This window comes from Aptenodytes patagonicus, chromosome 6 (genome assembly GCF_965638725.1).
Source record: "Aptenodytes patagonicus chromosome 6, bAptPat1.pri.cur, whole genome shotgun sequence".
Taxonomy (NCBI): domain Eukaryota; kingdom Metazoa; phylum Chordata; class Aves; order Sphenisciformes; family Spheniscidae; genus Aptenodytes; species Aptenodytes patagonicus.
In genome coordinates, this window is record NC_134954.1 from 30,197,536 (window position 1) to 30,217,587 (window position 20,052).

Consider the following 20,052-nt stretch of genomic DNA (forward strand, 5'->3'; position numbering starts at 1 on the left):
TAACGCAGGCTCCTCTCACCGTCCCATCAGCAGCTTAACGCATGCAAGAAGCCAACAGCTTTTATTAATGCCATTTTATTTTTCCCCCCTAGTCATTTATAACAGAAATTGCCAGGAGACGCAGGTTTGAAGCATGCTTGAGCCAGGACACATGAGAGAGATGGGCAGTTTGCACAGAGGAACACCACAGATCTTCCCATACCACGTCTCAATCCCTCCCACCAGTATTTGAACCTTCGTTTCAACAGAGGGTTTTGATAGAGCAGACGAGAGCTTTCTGACAGGTCCCCTCTGGAGAGCATCTCAGCCATTGAGCAAAGTCCATCCAGATCAACAAAAAAAAGGGGGTTAACGCATACCCCTTACACTAATATTTCTAGCTACTCTTAGAAGAGAAAGCTGCCACATGCTAATGCCTAAAAAGCAAGTGCATTATTCTCCTCCCCTTCCTCCAAACACAGCTGTGAGATGGAAAACATTGTGACACCCATGGTAAAACTGGAAAAAAGATCCCAACATCTCTTCCTTCCCACAGGAACTGGTTTTCCCCTCCTCCTTTTCAAGCATTTTAACAGTTGGGCCTTAGGAAGTAAACGTTCAGAGGTCTTTAAAAACTATTTCCCATCCATTGCCTGTAACTATGCCCACGGCACATCCTGCAACTGTGGGACACTTAACCCAGGCTGGAGAGAGGAGCTGGAAGCTGTTGCTTATGAGGATAATTATGGGATCAAATAACACCAGTGACAGATAGGCAAGCGGTTCATTTCCTATCTCCCGTTAGTGCTGACAGCAGAAGGGGGCACGCTGCAAGCTCTGTACTGCAGTACATCTTCAGACCACTGCAAAGGCACAACCAAGAGTCCACACGGCTTTGCATGGCTGCTCTTCTAGAAACAAGACTCTCCAAAAATTCAGATATCCACACTGAAAACCACTTTTCTGTGGCTGGAACATCAGTGTCTTTTCTAAACCAAATTTGCTTTCAGGGCTGTCAAGAACTACAACAGCTTAAAATGCAGGTATTTTAAATGGGGGGGTTTTTTAGCCATGGGATAGGAACAAGCCAGCATTTCCACAGTTAAGTAAAATAAACACTCTCCAAAAACACTGAAGGGTAACAAAAGCTGAACAGAACCACACTGGCTCCCCACCACCACGCTATTTTCACCCATGAAGAGGTAACAGCTACAGCTGAATACAGATGTAAGGTTATTTAAGGAGAGTTTTACCAGGCAGGGGAGTGGATAAGAGCTTTCCAAGAGCAGCCACCTGTTATCAGCTGCTGCGATACAGCAGCAGAAACCCCGCAGCAGGTTTCCTCCCACAGGCAGCCAGGTGAAAAGGGCTCAAGGAGAGCCACGGGTTAACTGGGCTTCATGAAAAGACCTGAATCCTTAGAACAAACATTCGCTGTGAGGAAAAAATAACAAAGATGGGTTGTCCTTGGCTCTAGAAACCTTGAATTCAAGTGAGATGTCTGTCCCTAGGGAGGTCACCCCTGTTCCCCCCTCCAGAACATCCCGTGGAGATGCCCTGAGTCACATCAGCATCTTCTCCATTGACCTGCAGTTATAGTCAGCCAGATTCATTATTCACAAGCCCTTCAGAAAACACCAGAAACTTGAGTCTGTGTGTTGAGACATATCTGTGCATTGAGACATACTGTCTGCTATTCCAATCCCATCCTCCTCTCTACTGACGCAATACATCTTCTCCAAAGCAGAATCTGGTGGCCTTTTAGTGTCCTAAAGAGAACAAGCAATCATTAACTTCCCAGTGGGCAAATCCCATTAAAAATAAAAAGAAAAAATAACAAATCATCACTCCCTACAGGCTGTTTCAATAATCAGGTCAATAGGTAAATGGGTTTTGAAATGAAGTTACAATGCGCTGGAATATATTCCCCCTGCAGACACTGGCTGGTGGACAGGAACCAGAAAAAGCAGTATCACCATTGCGATAAGGGAACGACAGCATGAGAAGCTGCATCCGCACTGCCCTCCTCCCTCATAACAGACTGCAGATAGAGAAATTGCAGTCAGAAATTCACTGTTCTCACTTGTTGGTATATTCCCTCCCAAGAAGAAAAAAAAAAAAAATCCTTCCTTAGGCTGGAGTTCAAAGTAGGGAGAAAAGCTCTGGGAAAAACCTGCTTCCTCCACACATCTAGAGAGCAACATCAAGAATTTAGCTGAGCTCAGCACAGTTTCACGTACCTTTCTCACATGACTGCGGATGGCTATTTTTATTAAAAACAATCTTCAGAGCAAAATGCAAGTTATAAAAATAGGAAAAAATGCAGCTGTACAATTCCCTGGGAGCAGGCATTTGCAAACAACTGCTGTGCTCGCACACGAGCTACACGAATTGCGCTGAAACCCAACACTTTTCTTCAGGCACCACTGCAGAAATGCTAGTTAGAAATTAAGATCCTTTTCAGTTTTCGGCCATCCTGGTTGCTGGCGTAGTCCGAATAATTGTGCTCAGCTTTGCAGTAAACTCACTGCAACCAAACAGCAGCCCTGAAAGGGAGAAATTGTTGCCCCCAACTTTACCATCTTGAAGAACAGTGTTTTAAATATCCAATCTTGAATAAAGAGATCCAAAAAGATGGGGCTGCTCTTGGTTTTAGTCTAGGCCAGGTATATGCAAGGGATGAGCAAGTTCACACAAGACTTAATAGGATTTATCAAGCAAGGACTAGCAACTTTCAACTTGTGCAAACCACATTCAGCCAAAACCCTGCTCTCCTTCAAGCGGCACAAGTACCAATATCCAGGTAATTAGCGAGTTCCACTAAGCACCTTCTTCTCCCTCCTGTCATCTTTTTCCCCCATAAATTAAATGCAAAATCACTTAAATGCAGAGTTAGAGAACATCAGTTTAAATGCATAAAGGGTCAATTATATATAAAGACAAAGATACTACAACAAATTAATTAACCTGAAGAGACAGTGCTTTGTGCAAAACAACATTCTCATGTCTGGTTGAAAAGGCTTCCGAAGATGAGTGGTTTCTTCATTTCCCTTTGTCAGTGGTATGAGCAAAGGTTGTACAACATGCAAGAAAGGAGAAGAGATGATTTCCCAATAACACATGGGAAACACACGACAATGAGTCCTTGACGTTCACAACCAAGACAGAAACTTCATCTGGATTTCAACTGAACCAGTCTCAACCCCAAAGTAAATTCGTTTAGATGTCCTTTTCTTTAGCTAGACTGCCACGCCAACATGCCACAGCATTTTTGTAGTTTCAGTGAAAAACATGAGCGAGTCTCTGCAGCCTACCAACAGGCACCATCAATCTCATCCCAAGTCCTAGGCAAGCTGTTGACACCCAGAGTCCTCACCCTGTTCAGCTCTGCCACTCAAACGCTGATCAGCAGGGACGGTGCAGAACCAGGAGCAGCGTCTTCCAAGCAGGCACCAGGACAGCTCATTCACCACGTCTCCTGTGCCATAAAGTTTATATGCAGGATACTGGATGATATTCATGGTGCAAAATAAAGCAGTCTTGTTCGGAATAGTTACTGGAACATCATCATATTGCCACGATCACAGTTTACTGGCCCATCAGTCCCATCCCAGTCACTACCAAAAGGCTACCTTACAGCAAATGAATGGTGGAAGATGCGACTGTGATGAACTAGGCCGGTCTTTGCTTTGCTCCCTTTGCAGAAGAGCAAGGGATCTTTCTTCCACAGTGGGTGAAAAGGGTGTTGCAGAGCTGCTCTCCTCCCGTCAGTGATCTGGAGCATTTTGCAGGAGGCATAACCATCTGCCAGCAGTGCATGGTGGCAAGGAAAGCTTGCAGTTATCACAAGGTTGGTAGAGACACTGATGAGTAATAAAATTTTAAAAGAAACAGGACAGGCTAGTATAGCATAAAATGATATCCATCATAATTAAAGCATTCATAAGAAGCTTAATTACAAACAAGTACATTCTGTTAATCTCATTAAGACATCTAAACATGTACTCTTTTCAGCTACTCTCGTCTTAGAAGGTATAAACTCATGATGGGGGGGGGAACCAAATGTTTTTTAAAAGTTTATTTCTAGCCCTGAAAGAACAGTTATTAAACAAAGTCAACAAATACAGTAGTTAATATTGCAGTAACAATTAAATAACATAATGGGATTAAATTACACAAAAGGCAACATTAAAATCTGAAGACAATTAAAAAAATAAAAAGAAAGCTTGCACCTACTTCCATTTCCATTGACAGCGTGAGGAACAAAGGGAAAAATGGACCAGAGACATTTATTTATTCAACTCCAGCTGGAGAGACCCTTAACAACCTTCTTGCTCCCTCCCCAGCCTACCCACCATCCCCTCTGACAAAGGGACCCAGCCTCTCCCATCTGCTCTAGCCACGCCTTTTGCACCACCCTGCGGGGGTGGCAGTGGGGGGTGGGGTGAAGCCTACAATTAGTCTTGTTAACACCTAAGGCAGGTCAAAGTGCACATTCCCAGCACCACAGTTGCTTTTAATGAAAAGCCTGGTTTACTCCATGGTAACAAGAAAATCCCAGGAGTCACATGTTCCCTGCACACTTGCAACTCAGCCATAAGCTGCCTGGCTCCGTATACCCAACTAACGACATCATTGTACATTACACTTCATATGCATCACATGCATATTTGATTAGAATCTGACTCAGGATCTTATGCTGGCACCCAAGAGAGAGCAAATCCCAGCACTTTCAGATGCAATCCTTCCCTTACCATCTACTCAAACTGTGGCTGGTCTCTGCCCTAGTGATACAGCAGAGTTGAACAACCCTGCAGCAAGTCTTAAGGACACTGATCTGCTCCCTTCAGGGGAAAAAACACACGGCTTGCATTTTTTAATGCTGCAGACACATCCAGCTGACATCGTTAGAAAAGCAATGGCTGACCCACTAAAACAAAATCACAGTACGGCAACCTTCTCCTGGCTCTCCTCTTCTGCCAGCTCCACCTCTGGCCCTGATGTCTGGCAGCAGAGGTTGAGAAACCTCACCACGTAACAATAAAACTACTGCGTGGGGAAGGGGAGATGTGGACACTTCTCGACTTCAGAGTTAAACACCATTCTAGGTCACACAGCAAGCGCCAAGATATGTTTTGATGACTTCTGGATTGGGCCAAGTTTTGTGTGCTAAGATGGCTGAAAGTTTGGAGAGACCTAAGTAGACTAAATTGGACAAATTTTGTAATACAGGTTTTAAACCATTCTTATTCATCAATAAAAGTGAACTAATAAGTTAAAATTACTTATGATTTCATGTTTTTTTATTTAAAAAACCCTAAATTTATTGCAAGTTATCTTACTGTCTAGATTGTGCCATCCAAAAAAAAAAAAAAAAAGAAAGAAAGAAAGAAAAAGCTCCCAGTTTAACTTTGGCACAAGGAGTTTCACAAGGTCCATTGCCAGCAATGGACAAAGAGGGAATCATCAGTACAACAGTTTTTTTTTCCTCAGCCAAGCCTCCTTGCTACTTCATTTGATCAGGAAGCCAGACACACTCAAGCCGGGGCCATCGCCATTACAGTGTTTACAGTGTCCATGGCTCGTAATACATTTTGCCTGGGAAATGCATCTAGATTTACTTGCCTGGAATGAGACGCTTCCTTGAATTTAAAACCGTAACTATTCTTATGCTTATAGCTAGAGGGATTTATTCCTGTGATGGAGCAGTTAACATAATTTACCCGACATAAATATTGACTACCATGCAAGAGCAGAATGCAAGCTGAATTGCAATACTGCAGTGCCCTACACAACAAGGCATCTTGTTGGTACCACGCCAATTCCTAGAAGCTAGTGAGTCGCAGCAGATGCTGGGAGACCCTAGCCCTGCTTCCCCTCCCATCAGCAACACAAATAGCCTCCACCGTTCTGGCCAGCTGCTCTCAGTTGGAAGTTGGTTTTGTCATACCTTGGCTACCAGTCCCCAAAACATAGTTAGCTCTATCGCTATACAAATACAGAAATCATGTGAAAATCACTTCTATCTTCTGCTAGCAATGTTTGTAAAAGCGTGCAAAAAATTTTTATTCAGGGTCCTCCGTCCATACCCAGCCATAACCCTATCCGTCCCAAGTCCTGCCCCACTGGGAATGCAATAAAATCCCACTGAAGTAATGGTTATTCTTTCACAGAATCATTTGGCACATTGTAACTAGAGTTGGCTCTTCGTTAAACTGCTGGGGAAGTTGAAATGCATAGACTGTAGCACTAGAAGAAGCCGGGGCACAGGCTCTTCTATACTTGCCCCTGGTAACACCCCAAGAACTCAACCGCTCAAGTTGCTCACTGTCCTTCAGAGGGAGGCACTTTTTCTTGCATTGAATGTTTGACCTCAGCCATTCTAGCTGGTCCAACGTCTTTACTGAGAGAGGATCAGTGTGACTCATCATGGCTCCTCAGCCTCGAACTAGCCGGTCAAATAAGCCCCATGAATGTCTGATGGCACTGTTCTCCCCTCTCAGCCTTCGTCTTCTCAGAACAGTGCTTTGGCATTTCCAGGCATTCATAATCTTCTGTTTGAATCATATCTAAAAAATCCTGTATCTTCAGTGTCCTCAGATCTGATTATTTTGTTCTTCTGATTTCATTAGTACAAATGGAGCACATACAAAATCAGAAAAAATTCTGACAACTCCATAGGTTGATGCATTATTTGCTTGGGGAAAAAAATTACAACATATACAAAAATGTATTTGATACAAAGAAGGGAAATGTAAAATAAAAAAGTCAAAGGCACCAGCATAACTTCTAAAGCCCGAGTCAGAGCACAGATACAATACATGTTTTTGAACCACCCACCACACCAAGCACATTATCCCTTAAGCTTCTGGCCAGCAAGTCTAATGGGAAAAAAAGAGCAGACAGGAAGACAGCTGGAATTTTTTTCTTGCCCTGACTATAGCTGATCATTTGATCATAAATAAAGTATCTGACCCCTACCTACAAATCCATAAACTGACATCCAAAGACTTGAGCAATCATTAAGTTTCTACAAAGAGGCCACATCTTTGATTAAAAGTCCACAGAGCACAGGCATATGAGAAACAGATGCATACTTCTCTTCCCCCTCTCTCCATATTAATCTTAAAAAGCAAAAAACATCTCAATACATTACGATTTCTTAAGTAGCCAAGTTGTCAATTCTACAGTACAGTAACAGCTAATCCGTAAAAGAAATGACAGGCAAGATGTACCTTCACATTTGTCACACTTGCCGTGAATCTAGTCATATGGAAGCTTACTAGAGTGATTTAAAAGTAAACAGGTAGAGGGAAGGAAGAGAAGAGTGAAAGAGATCAGCAGGTAAAATTAATACTGCTCTCTGAAAGCTTGAATCTGTCATTCAAGTATCGAAAGTACCCAGAAGGGTACAATGAATGGGAGCTGTTAAAGCAAAGTTGTTAAAAACCCTTAAAAACCCGGGCACAGTAAGTGGCTTTTCTGGGCTGTCTGAAAAGAAGAAAAAAAGAAGAAAAAAAAAAAAAAAAGGCCAGTAATTCAGTCCTCAGTTCCTTCTGGAACCCAGACAGGGATCACTAGAGTCACCACCATTTATTTTGGGTGTCTTCTGGATGAGAGTTTCTTCCCTTTTGCAGACGTTTCCCCCCCACCTCAAAATCCCTTCCCTCCCCCCAGAAGTGTAACAATTTCATATATTATAAAGATTTGTAAAATACAAACAAAAAAAAAAAGAATGAAGGCTGTGGCAGTAATGTTAGCGGTTACTCTTCATTGCTTCTTTGGCTGCCAAGATCAGTGGCGTCAAACTAGACAGAGGTTTGGCCAGTTTCAAGAAGGGATGCTGCCAGGAAGAAAGAAACACAGTAAATTAGTGAAAGAAAAGGTTTAAAAAGCCAGTAAAAGCCATATATCTACACAGCCCTTTTCATTCCGAGATATGAAAAGCAATGCAAATGCTATCAATGCCCAGCTCCTGAAGGGACAGATCCAGAGCACCTCAAGCCTGATAATCATTCCTCCTCATCCCAAAAAAGCCTAGGCCTTTCCTTTTCCAGTAATTCACTACAAAGAAGTTTCCTGCTCAAACATCATCTCTCAGTCCCACTCTGCTCACTTCAATGGCTCTATTACAGTAAGTTTATAAATTGCTGGATGCTTTAGCAGTGGCAGAATGAAGGCACAGATTACCGATGGAAAGACTTCAGAGTACATATTACAATCTTTGATGACTGTAGTTCCTACCAACTGCTCCCCACTAGAGTCCTCAGAAGAAAACACAAAAAAGAGGATGCCAGTCTACAGTGCAGTTTATCACAGGCTGACCTTATTCGTGGCTTCTGTATCTCAGACTGTGAGAAGAAGCTGACTCTCACCTGCAGCAATTCTTTGGCTGATCCTCTTTTCTCTACATCCATTTCCAAACATCGGTTCAAGAAATCCCGGAATATTGGGGACAGTTTCTCGGGGTTCTGCAGCTCTGGTGTGCCATTAGTTGCTATCAAATATAAAGCCTGTAAAATGAGGAATATTGTATAACCAAGCCACATCTTTAAAAGAAGCCAAACGGACCTGCCTAGTGGCAATCCCTTAGTCTAGATGAGAAAGGGCTCTGCAGCCTATTTCTCCTCTCCCTGATGAGATGAAAAACTGTAAAAATGCCACAATTATAGGCAGTCATGACCTTTTCTTGCTAGTAGCAAAATAACCTTCAAAATCTTTTGGCACCAGATACATACCTTGACAAAGAAAATATCAGGTTCTGACACAAGCAGCATTTTTCATAACCTAATGGATTTACTTTCCCTAAACTATCACAGAAGACTGAGTTCAAAGGCCAATGTTTTAGTTACAAGCAGGTACTCATCTTCTAAACAGAAATATTCAGGGTAGGGCTGAATGCAAATTCAAGACAGCTGTCTTCCTTTTGGAGGAATTTTCTTGCACTATTGAAGCTTGTTGGTTTTTTCGTTTCATTTTCTTTTTAATGTAGATACTATTAATGAACAATTACTGAAAACGTTCATATGGTAAACGCCCGCAAACAGTTCTAGCCACATCTGGGCTTCTTACCCTCAGGGGGTTTTCGTTGAGGTATGGGGGCTCTCCTTCCACCATCTCAATAGCCATGATGCCCAGAGACCAGATATCCACCTTAGGGCCGTATGCTTTCCGTGTGACCACTTCAGGAGCCATCCAGTAAGGAGTTCCAACCATAGTGCTGCGCTTGCTCTGCTCTGGGGTGATCTGAGCGCAGAAACCAAAGTCGGCTGTAGGATAACAGAATTTTAAAAAGTTAAATTGGTGCACCCCAAGTAAGTGGGCTTCCTAGAAGACTTCTCTATTACTACACATATATTTTACTCCTCTACAATTGAGAGGGACTTGGGGGGGTGTCTCCTCCCCCCCCCCCCCCCCATTCTCCATACTACAAAATCCAACGTGCAAGATAGATACAAACCTGAAAGTGTTTAAGCAGGGCAGAATTCTGTGGAATGAAGATAAGGCTTTTTGTCCTCTGGAAAAGGGACACAGATATTACCCTGTAGAAGAACAGTACTTTGCCCAGTCCTTCCTTCAAGAATCCTAGACTGGTAACAGCCAAAAAAAGTAATCAAGCAGAACACAGAAGGCAAATGTTCTGCACATGGTATGTTATACAGCCTGAACTAGAAAAAACAAATCCACAAATCACAGCTTCTGCCCTGCTAAACAGATTTTATTTGTGCAGCTATCGAGTTCAACATTCCACAGCAATTTGGCCATCAAATACAGGTACTACAGCTGACAGAGACATGGAAACAAGGCTTCAGATAAGTGCTACCCCACTCAGCAGAAGGAACCTGGACAAACAAACCTTTCCACAAGGTAACTACCAAAGAGAAACAACCACACTCAAGAAAACGAGAAAAGTCACCTATTCCTATAGCCTTCAGGTGCAGCAGCAATGCATGTTCCATCATGTTACTTTATCCAGCTGCAGCACTCCCACTTCCCAGGCATGTAAAGCATCAATAAGAACACAGTTAAGGCAGGAGACAGATATTACCTTATCATTGACACTAAGTTTGAGAGAGAAAAAGAGAGAGAGAGAGAGAGAATTTAAAATTTCGAGTCAATTTTGAAAGTGTTATGCCAAGCAGTGCTAACAAAAGAGCCAGTCATGAAAGTGCTAAGTTGTACCAAGAGGACAATTTAAAAAAAGAACTACTCCCACCCTGATGGTCAAAATGCTGCCTTAAAAAAACAAAAACAAACAAAAAAAATCAAACCTATCAGAGTCACTGAGTTCCTCACCAGCACTTTTTGGCCTTTATCAAGGTGTCACACTCAACTCAAAGCACAGCTTATTTCAAGGAACACACCAGAGAAGCAGCAGCAATGTGTGTGTCCTGACCTACCAGCACCATGCCACCAGCAAGGAGAGAAAAAAGACAGGCAGGATGTAGAACCCAGTTTCATCAACTAGTAGTGTGTGTAGGTACGTAGTGGTGACAGGCAGACTGGTATCTCTTACTTCTCCTGTCACCAGTCTCCCAGAAGCCAGACTCCCCCAGAGAAGGGGAAGAGCTTGAAAAGAAGGTGCAACTGTTTCCACCCTCCACCCTAAACAAGTGCTAGAAGCTCTATAATCACACAGCCAAAGAAGAGCTAGTCTCAACACTGATTACAATACCTCCCCTTCATATAGGACATTTTTACAGCTGACTCCTGTTTTCTCCTGTCTCTCCTTCCTTCTCATCTTCCCCCAATCTCCTGGGGCCGATGCTTCTTTACATAGGGTGCTAACCTTGTCCTTTTGCTACTCTGCTTTGCTTTGACAGCTCTTGCATTTTTGAGCCTTCTCCAGGTAACTCTTCTCAGCCACATCCTCTACTGTAACTATTCACTTATCTTCAGCCTCTGAATCCACACAGTTTGTGCACAAACACATCACACCCTTAAAAAAAATAAAACCTCCTATGCAAGCAAGCAGTCCATCCAACAATGCTGGTAAGCAGATCAGGTTGCTCGTAATCTTTCTTCACACTCCATCTCATAAACAATATGAGACTGCAAACCATCTAGACTAAGGAATATTGCTGAGATAGATTTTCATGGCATTTCAAATTCCTACCCAACTGTAAAAACACCATCCCTTAACTCTTTGGTCACTTTATGCTTTGCACATTCCTACATACCAAGAAGTCAGATAATGCACCTTTCTCTCAACAGTCCTGACAGCTTCTTCAAGTGGTTTCACATTTTTTTATTGCCACACGCGCTTACACACACCAGAAACTGACTTACTGTACACAAGTCCATGCATGCATAACAATTACCTGAAAAGCAAGTAGTTTCTTTTGTCATTTCACGATTATATTAATGAAAGTGTGTTACACTTTCAGTCCAAGAAAAGGAGACCCAGTACAGGCGCAGCATAAGACTAGACTGCAATATAAATGGTTAATAATGTACAGTTTTCTTGTTAGTGACCTTCTAATGAAAAGGGCAAAACATTAAAAGCAAGGCATGACAACCTGAAGAGACTAACAAAGCAACTGCAGTTAGCTGCAACTTTTCTCTTGCAATCATTCGCATCTTTGCTTCACTTTATGGTGCCAGTTACTTCATATTTACCAATGTATTCATGTGGCAACAGCTTTGCTTCAACATCCTTCTGGCCTAACACATTCACAGCCTTAGTCTTAAGGCCCTCAGAATTTCAATACCTGCTACTTGCAAGTTATACATTTTATAACACAGAATGAATTTCTATTACTCACAGTCAATAAAAATTCACATCGAATTTCCCTGCCAACTCTCCTTCTACCAATTTACACTCTCCGAGTCAAAGTTTACTGGGAAGGGGAAAACAGAACATTGAAACAATTGTCTGGTACTCACTTAGTTTAACTGATCCATCCATTCCTAACAGCACGTTGTCACTCTTAATGTCTCTGTGGATGACCTGGTTGGCATGTAGGAACTCGAGTGCTTGCAAGCACTGCATGGGAGAAAAAACAATATTCAGCATATGGAAACACAATTTGCGTATGTGAACACAAATTCAAAAGCAATGCTTACACCGTCAGCCAGTGCTGAGTGCAAAAATATTATTTAAAATAACCAGCAGAGGAAGCTCTTGTGCTAAAAAATACTCTCCAGATCTCATGAGGTCAAAAATCATTTAACCATGGAGTTTCTCTGCTATCTTAACAAACCCATAAATTAAACTCCTCATCACCCAGTCATCACCCAAAATGCTCTCAAAAATCCCAGATGTTAATTTAGTACATCCCACAAATTCTACAGAGGAACCATAAAGGATTAAGTGAGAGCTTTTTAGCCTGAAGTCTCACCAAGAGGAATTGGTGAAACTTCATTCTCAACATGCATGCAACTTCTCCTACAGTGAAGGCTGTAAAACATCTTCATTATGAAAGTCACTAATACTGTTTTTGCATTGTTTATAGATTAAAACCTTCCACACTAAGTTTTTGCCTAAAAACATAGTGGAATTTACTTTTGCTATTTGACAATAAAAGACAAAAAAAGTTGTAAGATTTTTCTCTTTTAATATAAGCAGAACATTTACCATTTGCAACTTGGCATGGATGTAGTCCCCAGTGAGTTTTTTGTGTCTGTCTTTGCTTTAGCAAAGTGGCACTGATTTGCAGAATGAAGCATATCTAACATACTGGGCAGCAGAGTTTTGATGAAGTACAATAGTTCAATATTAGACTTTTTCCTCAGAAAAGTTAGTTACTGTTACAGTAAATAGTTACTTTTGGTTCTCTGCTTCTAGCTCTGGTTTCTCAGGAAACCATTACCTGTCCATACACGTTAATGTACAAGTTTGCTTTCCATCCCCTCCCTTTCTGTGAGTCATCAAAAGCAGATGTCATGTTGATGTAGTCAAATGGGGTTTTTAAAAGCCTAAGTTTCTCCTGCACAGCAGATAATACAATTACTTCTCCTTCTGCCATAATAAATCAAGACTGAGCTGGATGCTGGCACTCTGACTCAGGGCAGAAACCACTGATAAGTTGTGACATCAGCTATTTTTAACTCTTCCATTTGAAATCTTACTGCAGTCTTAAAATTATTCCAGCTACAATCTTCTGAAGAATTATTTTTCTGAGAAATCAATAAAGAAAGCTTAACTGTCACAGAACTATAGATTTCACACACTATGAAAACATCTAAAATGAGAAGGGATAGTCTGCATCAAATTCATCTTTATTTTAGTACATGTTTCTTAATAAAGTATTCCCGTTTCATCAGATGCACTTTCACACTCTAAGCAAACACAGTTCCCCTTCTTCCTTCTGGAAAACACTCCAAAGCTTTCAGGCTTTTTTCTTTTTTTTAAATATGTTCACATCTCTACTTTCTACATTACCTATATATGAATACTCAGTTTTCTTTTCGGTGCCTTTGAATATTCTTCGTCAGTCAAAGTTAAAAAAGACATTCTTTCCAGCTGCTAAACTCCTCCATTGCTCTTCCTTGAACTTGAGTCCACATTATTAGTATCTTTCTGTTAACATTGTCAGCAGGACTAGGCAACCCAGGTACCAAACCCAAATTCTTTATTTGCTCCATCACCTAACATTCCCAAACACCCAGCTCAAAAACTGCCATAGCTTTTTTGTGTTACAACTTGCAAACCCCCAATTTTCTGAGTTAAACTCATTTTGTTATTTTCTGTAATTTTAATATTGATTTCTGCTCTCAGTATCATTCATTCTTCCTAACTCAATGGCTCCAACATCAACTGTTGCAATTAGTCCTAACCTAAGTGTACCATAAAACCTAGGGGAATAGAGTGCATCTTCATTCCTCTACCCATTAACTATAATACTCACCTCTCTGCAAACAGCAGCAATCTGTGCTTCATCCATACATGTTTCTGTGACCACATCTGTTAGTGAGCCTCCAGCTAGATACTCCATCACCACAAACAATTCATCTCCTACAAGGTAACTACAAACAGAAAGCAAAAAGCATGCCCGTTTGCCATCAAGAGATTGAGAACTGAAAATTTACTGATAAGAGCTGGTAAATGAAATGATTCATAAGCACTTCAAGACAAACAGTAAAGAAAGTTAATCTCTGGAAGGTAGCCTGAAATGTAAATGCTGACAATAAAAGCTGCATGCTTCTTACTGCCTAAACAGGCAGGATAACACCCTACATATCTCATGCACAACTGTGCATTGCTCCAGGTGTGCTGTTGTCCACCACTGATCCCCAACTACATATAGCACGGCATTCATGACAGAAGAAGCCTTCTTACTGAATCATCAAGACCATTCCCTATAACAGATTACTTTTTTTCTTTTTTTTTAGATGACAGTCGAAATACAGTCTCATTTGCTTATAAGACCCTTAGGTACAGGAAGCCCGGGTCTGTTTAAGTACATCAAGTTATAAACTCTTGAAACCCTTGGGCATGAAGGAATCAGCCAGCTGTCTACATTTACCTGTCCAGGAAGTTGACTATGTTGGGGTTCTTTAGCTCCTTCATTACCAAGATCTCATTAATAATCAACTCCTTCTTGGGCTGTTTCTGCAGGTTTATCTGTTTAATAGCAACCTGAACAGGACAAAATAAACCAGCAATCACTCAAACCTGAGTATCAAAACCTTTCAGTCATTCTTAATACAATGAAAAGTTAGAAGAAATTCTGTAACTGGATTAAAGGAGTTTAGCACAGCTTGCAGCTGGCAAGTTATTTATTTATTAGCATACAACTTAAAAGAATGCAACTTGATGAGCATACAACGTGCACCCATAGCCAGTATCATCCTCTTGCAGCTGAAAAGATCCACAAACAATAACAAAGGCCAGAACAGACAGCAAAGGAAACATTCAGGAGGTAAAAAGATACTTGCCCAATTTCATATGAACAGGCCTAAAGCAGAAGAGAATTGCGTAGCAACTAAGAGAGAAAGTATAGGCCTTCCAAAGCAAGGCAAGGCAATTTGTTTTTCTATATTCTGACCAAATTAGTGTTTGGGTATAAGGAATGCTGGGAGACAGAAGGAATTCCTCTCAAAGCAATTAAGCCAATGAACTATCCCAGAGAGAGAAGGGAAGATAAAGATCTATCTTGTCCAGGAAATAAGCTAACCAGGACAAGTATTCCAGACTTTAAAATGGAGAATTGTCCCAGTTATGTTAGCTACACTTTGAGGAGGCAGTTCGGAGTTTTACAAGATAACCTACCCATGAGTCCAAAACCAAACACAAGAACCAATATAATCCTGTAGAAACAAGTGTTATCATATTGCCAAGGGCATTAAAAGGGCACAGAATCACAAAATAACTAAGACTGGAGGGGGCCTCTGGAGGTCATCCGGTCCAATCCCTTGCTTAAAGTACAGCCAATGTGGAACAGGTTGCTGAGGGTTTTATGCAACTGAGTTTTGAATGGAGATCTCAATGAGCAGATATTCCACAACCTTTCTGGGCTCCTGTCCCATGTTTGATCATCCTGACTGTGAGGGGAAAAAATTTCTAATATCTAACCAGAATTTCCCTTATGGCATTTTTTGTCTGTTACCTCTTGTCCTGCCATTGTGTAGCTCTAAGAGGAGTCTAGCCCCATATTCTCTACACCTTCCCATTAGGGTGCTGAAAACAGCAATAAAATCCTCCTTTGGCCTTCTCTTCTTACCACTGAACAGACCCAATTCTATCCTCAGACATTAAGCACTGAGGAAGCCAGAGTACTGCATCCGTTTAATGTGTGAAGACTGCAAGCAATCAACTGTTAGCCCACCTGCCTGGCAAGATGCAGAGGAGGTCTAAGAAAGGAACTGGACTACAAAATTTACTCTGCAGTCAGTAAGAGGACACGAAGTACTGCAGTATGTAGAAAGCAAATTAAGAGACAACATATTGAGATGATTGAAAGGCTTATGTTTTATCAAGATGTGGTACTCCACTATAGTACTGGTAAATGTGGTTACTGTTGAAATGGCAATTACTTATCAGTGACCTAAGGAATGGCTACTTCTGGACATTTAAAGGAAAATTAAGGAAATCTGAATTTAAAGAGAAGCAAATAATTTCTAAAATTTTAGTCCCAGGAACCAGAGATGACCACTGGATGACAAGCATGCAGAGTATTGCTGATGTCATCAACTTCACCAGGTGAGTTTGGAGACATCAAGGAGTAAAAGCAAAGAGCAGGATGTGGAGAAAGCATTCTAACTAGAACAAAGAATCATACGGGGCAAGCTGTTTCCATACAGATAGGCCCATCCATCACCTCTACTGAGGCAGGACTAGAGAACAAGCGTGCAAAGACTAAACAAAGTTTTATTTCTGAAAACGCACAACACCATTGCCCGCAATTCTTGAAGGATAAACTGTTTTCAAAAGCCATTTCTGGAACACCTCGCTCCCTCTGCTTTTCACTGGAAAGACAAAACTCTATTTTTAGCTTTCATCATCTGATTACTACAGAACAAGGCACACACTGTTACAAATGACTATGACAAACATTCTTCTGAGAGGTGATAGCAGAGATGGGAGCCACAGAAAGAAATCTAGTCAAATCATTTTGGCCACCTACAGAAGAACATTTATACAGAAAAAGTATTTTCATTGCAATGAACACAGAAATCTTACCTCCTGCCCCGTTGCCACATCAATAGCTGTGAAAACCGTACCTGAAGCCCTGTGAAGAAAAACGTTACAGCCAGTTGCATCTCTCTGTGTAACAAACATGCATGTGAACAGACAAATCACAAACACAAAATTGTGTCAGCTCTCAACGTTGCAAGAGCTTTATCAAAAAGAAGGCTATTAAAAGTAAGTGGTATCATAGAAATGCCAGTCAGTTCACACAAAACAAACTAAATCACAAATATGCTCTCTTCTGACACCAGCTATGCCTCCTGCATTCAGGATGTCTAAGCCCCCAGAGCTTGTGCTGCTTCCTATGATCAGATAAGCTGGGCAGACCTTTCTGTAGTAGGTATTACTTTTCATTTTCCCCCAGGGGAAGCCCTCCCACAAACGCACACAGACCTATTTGGAAAGTATACAGTAGGAGTTAGGCATATATATAATCAAAGCTGGAAAAGCTAGAACCTGTATATACTTTTTTCTCAGAAGGATTCAGAGGACCACTAAAAGAATAACTTAGTCAAGGCAGTATTGTTAGCTTCGTACACAGAAAGCATTCTGATGTGCCCTCATGCTATTCAGCAGTCATATTGCAAAACAGAAGAACGCATCTTACCGGGAAAGGAGAGGACTAGATAGACCCACAGAGAAGTTAGAGCTACGCTTTCGCATTAAAAGACACAATTCAAAATTTCCACCACTGTGTAAAGCCTTCACCATCTGTTTATCACTGCTTAATACAGCCAACATTTCTGCCTGCTTCAGTAAGTGGTGGCTACGCGATAGCATCAGATAGAGAACAGTACACTGCTTTTAACACTGGCTCACTGGGAATAAAAGATGGGGTGAACACTTACCCCTGCCCGATTTTTTCATATCTGGTGTATTTTTTCTTGGGATCTCCTATGCTCACAATAGTGCCTAAAAAAAACAAATAAAAAAGTCAATCCTGCTGTCTCCCTTTAGTAGGGCTGGCCTCGCCAAGATACCTCCAAGAGTGGGTCAGCTCAAGTAGTAAAGGCTGATGCATGAACAGCCAAAGCTTCCTGATTCAGTTCTAGTCCCAAATGGCCCAACTTCAGACAATCATTATGCTAGGTTATACTCTTAACGAGACAGATCATGCCATTTCCCCCAGTATCTCCATTTAATTATAGTCTTCTGTGTAGCAAAACCCAGTATGAGGTTATGACAAGTCCATTAGCTTAGCCTAGTCCAGAAACTAGTCAGTTCTCGACTTAAGCACAGGAACATTAATATGGTGAAAAATTATCTTCAAGATGATTATGGAACAAGCAACAGCAGAAACTATTTTGTGTTATTATGGGTTGTATATACACGCAGATCACATTATCACAACTGAACTTCAATCCAGAAAAACTGTTCTACAATTTTTTTTTACCCAATAGGGCTTTGAAGCATATAAATCGGCAAAACTTCTGAATGCAGCTCTCTCAGCTACTGCCTGACACAAAACCAATCAAGCACAGTATTCACACAACCCTTACACAAAAAATAAGGACGAGGGCAAAAACTTAATATTCTTCCCCCAGTCCTAAAGCCTTTGTTTATCTGAAATAAAAAACACCTACGTAGTTTTTCCATGATCTCTTCATCCGACATTTTGGTCTTCTTTTTCTGCTTATCACCTGATTTCATCGCACTGTCAACAGAAGTGTCACTGGCTGGTGCAGGGATGGGGTCAATTACAGACCGTGTATAAATCTGTTAAGAGAGACCATTTACCTGAGCATTTTCTTTGCAATCATTGACCTTCAGGTGAAAACAATCACAGTTCTTCAAAGATCCCTAAGCACCAATTTACATAACAGGTTGGAGGCAGAAATTAGACCTAAGAAACATTAAAGTCCAGTAAGTCAAGATGCTGGCAACCATACTGACCTCTGAAAGACAGACCCAGGCACCTCCTGAACAGAGTGGATGCTAGGAGATTAACTTCCACAGACAGACGTTTTGTGAGTTTTCTACCTGATTATCCTTTATAACCCATGCTAGTTAACAGAACAGAAATCACTCTTTAATAGTGAGATCAACTACTATTAAGATCTAAAGGAAAAAGATTCATGCTTCGCCATGAAAAGAAGCATGAGACTCTCAGAAGTTTCCCAGTTGCCCCCGGTCTAGGGGATTTTTTGGAACTTTATTTAATTTCCTCCTGAGCTGTTCACAGACATACACAGCTACTCTAGAAATATCACACTGTAGACCTGTCACATTTTATATGTCTACATACCCAGAGTGGGCAATTATAAAGCAGTATCACTTGACAAATAAACACAATTCACATTTGCACTCCTGGAGCAAGAATAAGTGGGCAACAGAGCGGCAAAATGTACACCTACCACAGTCAAAAGAATGAGCTGGAGTAAGTGTGATCCCTGGGACATTATTAACAAGGTGTGTAGTTCAGGATGACTACACTAAAACTTAATGAACAACTTCTTAAGCATTTAACTTTTCATGTAATGCTGATGACTTTGTGAGTGAATAAGCTTTCAAATCTTAAATTTGAATTGTTTTGGGTTTAGGTAGTATATTTGGTGAGGCTATCACACTGCAGTCAAATAAAATGAAGAAAATCACATACACTACACTTGTACCACTGTACTGTGCAAAGTTACAGAAACTAGCTATAATTTTTTAGGACTAAAAAGCCTCGTCCTTGCATGCTGGGTTGAAGGATAAGCATAACTGGATACCTTCAACACAAGCCAACAAACAGCTCATTGCACAAATATAACACTTTGCTACAAAACAGAAGTAGAAAAAGTTCTGCAATACTGAGAAATGCAGGTCTGCACTGTAAATTTTACAGCTGCTCACCGATTTTGTGTGATCTGGCCGTGGGGCAATAACAGGAGGAGGAGCTTCTTCATCATCCTCATCATCATCTGCCACAGCTGTTGATGGTTCTGAACCTTTGGCATTGGTCTACATTTTTACCAAAGTTAAAAAAAAAAAAAAAAAATTGTCTCCCCCACAGTGTTAAAGACTTGCTTTTCCCCACACACACACGAAGGCAAAAGAATTCTTACTGATGTCAAAAGAAAAGGATAGGTTGAGTGGTTTAAGTGCCCTATTACATTTTATTACGAGACTCAAATACTATTGCTCCAGTGAAATATGCTCTGTTGACCCCCCAGTTTATTTTTTTGTTACACAAAAAATTCTCATTTTGTTTTACACAGCAAGATTCAGTATATAACAAATACAGAAGACCTGAACTTGCATGTGCCTAAGATACAAAGAATAGTAAACACACTTACCGTTGGTGTTCCTGAAGGGAAACCATCTTTTTCTAAATAGGACAAATAGCAGAATACATAAAATCATCAGAAAAAGAATAAAAAGTGAACTTTACAGAGTAAAGAACACAGACTGCTTTGAAGATTTTTTTTTTTCATCTCTCAGAAAGCAAAGTTTCATGG

The 20,052-nt window shown here is 41.0% G+C and overlaps 1 protein-coding gene across 1 annotated transcript in view; it reads right to left on the bottom strand.

Moving 5' to 3' along the window:
• Window positions 1-59: 59 nt before the first annotated feature.
• The window catches only part of PAK2 (p21 (RAC1) activated kinase 2), a 50,988-nt gene continuing 30,995 nt past the window's right edge, over window positions 60-20,052 (bottom strand). The window contains exons 5-15 of the mRNA XM_076341807.1: window positions 19,891-19,922; window positions 19,448-19,555; window positions 18,196-18,328; window positions 17,461-17,524; window positions 16,604-16,652; window positions 14,448-14,560; window positions 13,830-13,947; window positions 11,866-11,965; window positions 9,052-9,248; window positions 8,355-8,492; window positions 60-7,822 (exon numbers count right to left, since the gene is read on the bottom strand). Coding sequence (XP_076197922.1) covers window positions 7,736-7,822; window positions 8,355-8,492; window positions 9,052-9,248; window positions 11,866-11,965; window positions 13,830-13,947; window positions 14,448-14,560; window positions 16,604-16,652; window positions 17,461-17,524; window positions 18,196-18,328; window positions 19,448-19,555; window positions 19,891-19,922 — 1,139 coding nt within the window. The 3' untranslated portion in view covers window positions 60-7,735. The remainder of the gene's footprint in view (window positions 7,823-8,354; window positions 8,493-9,051; window positions 9,249-11,865; window positions 11,966-13,829; window positions 13,948-14,447; window positions 14,561-16,603; window positions 16,653-17,460; window positions 17,525-18,195; window positions 18,329-19,447; window positions 19,556-19,890; window positions 19,923-20,052) is intronic.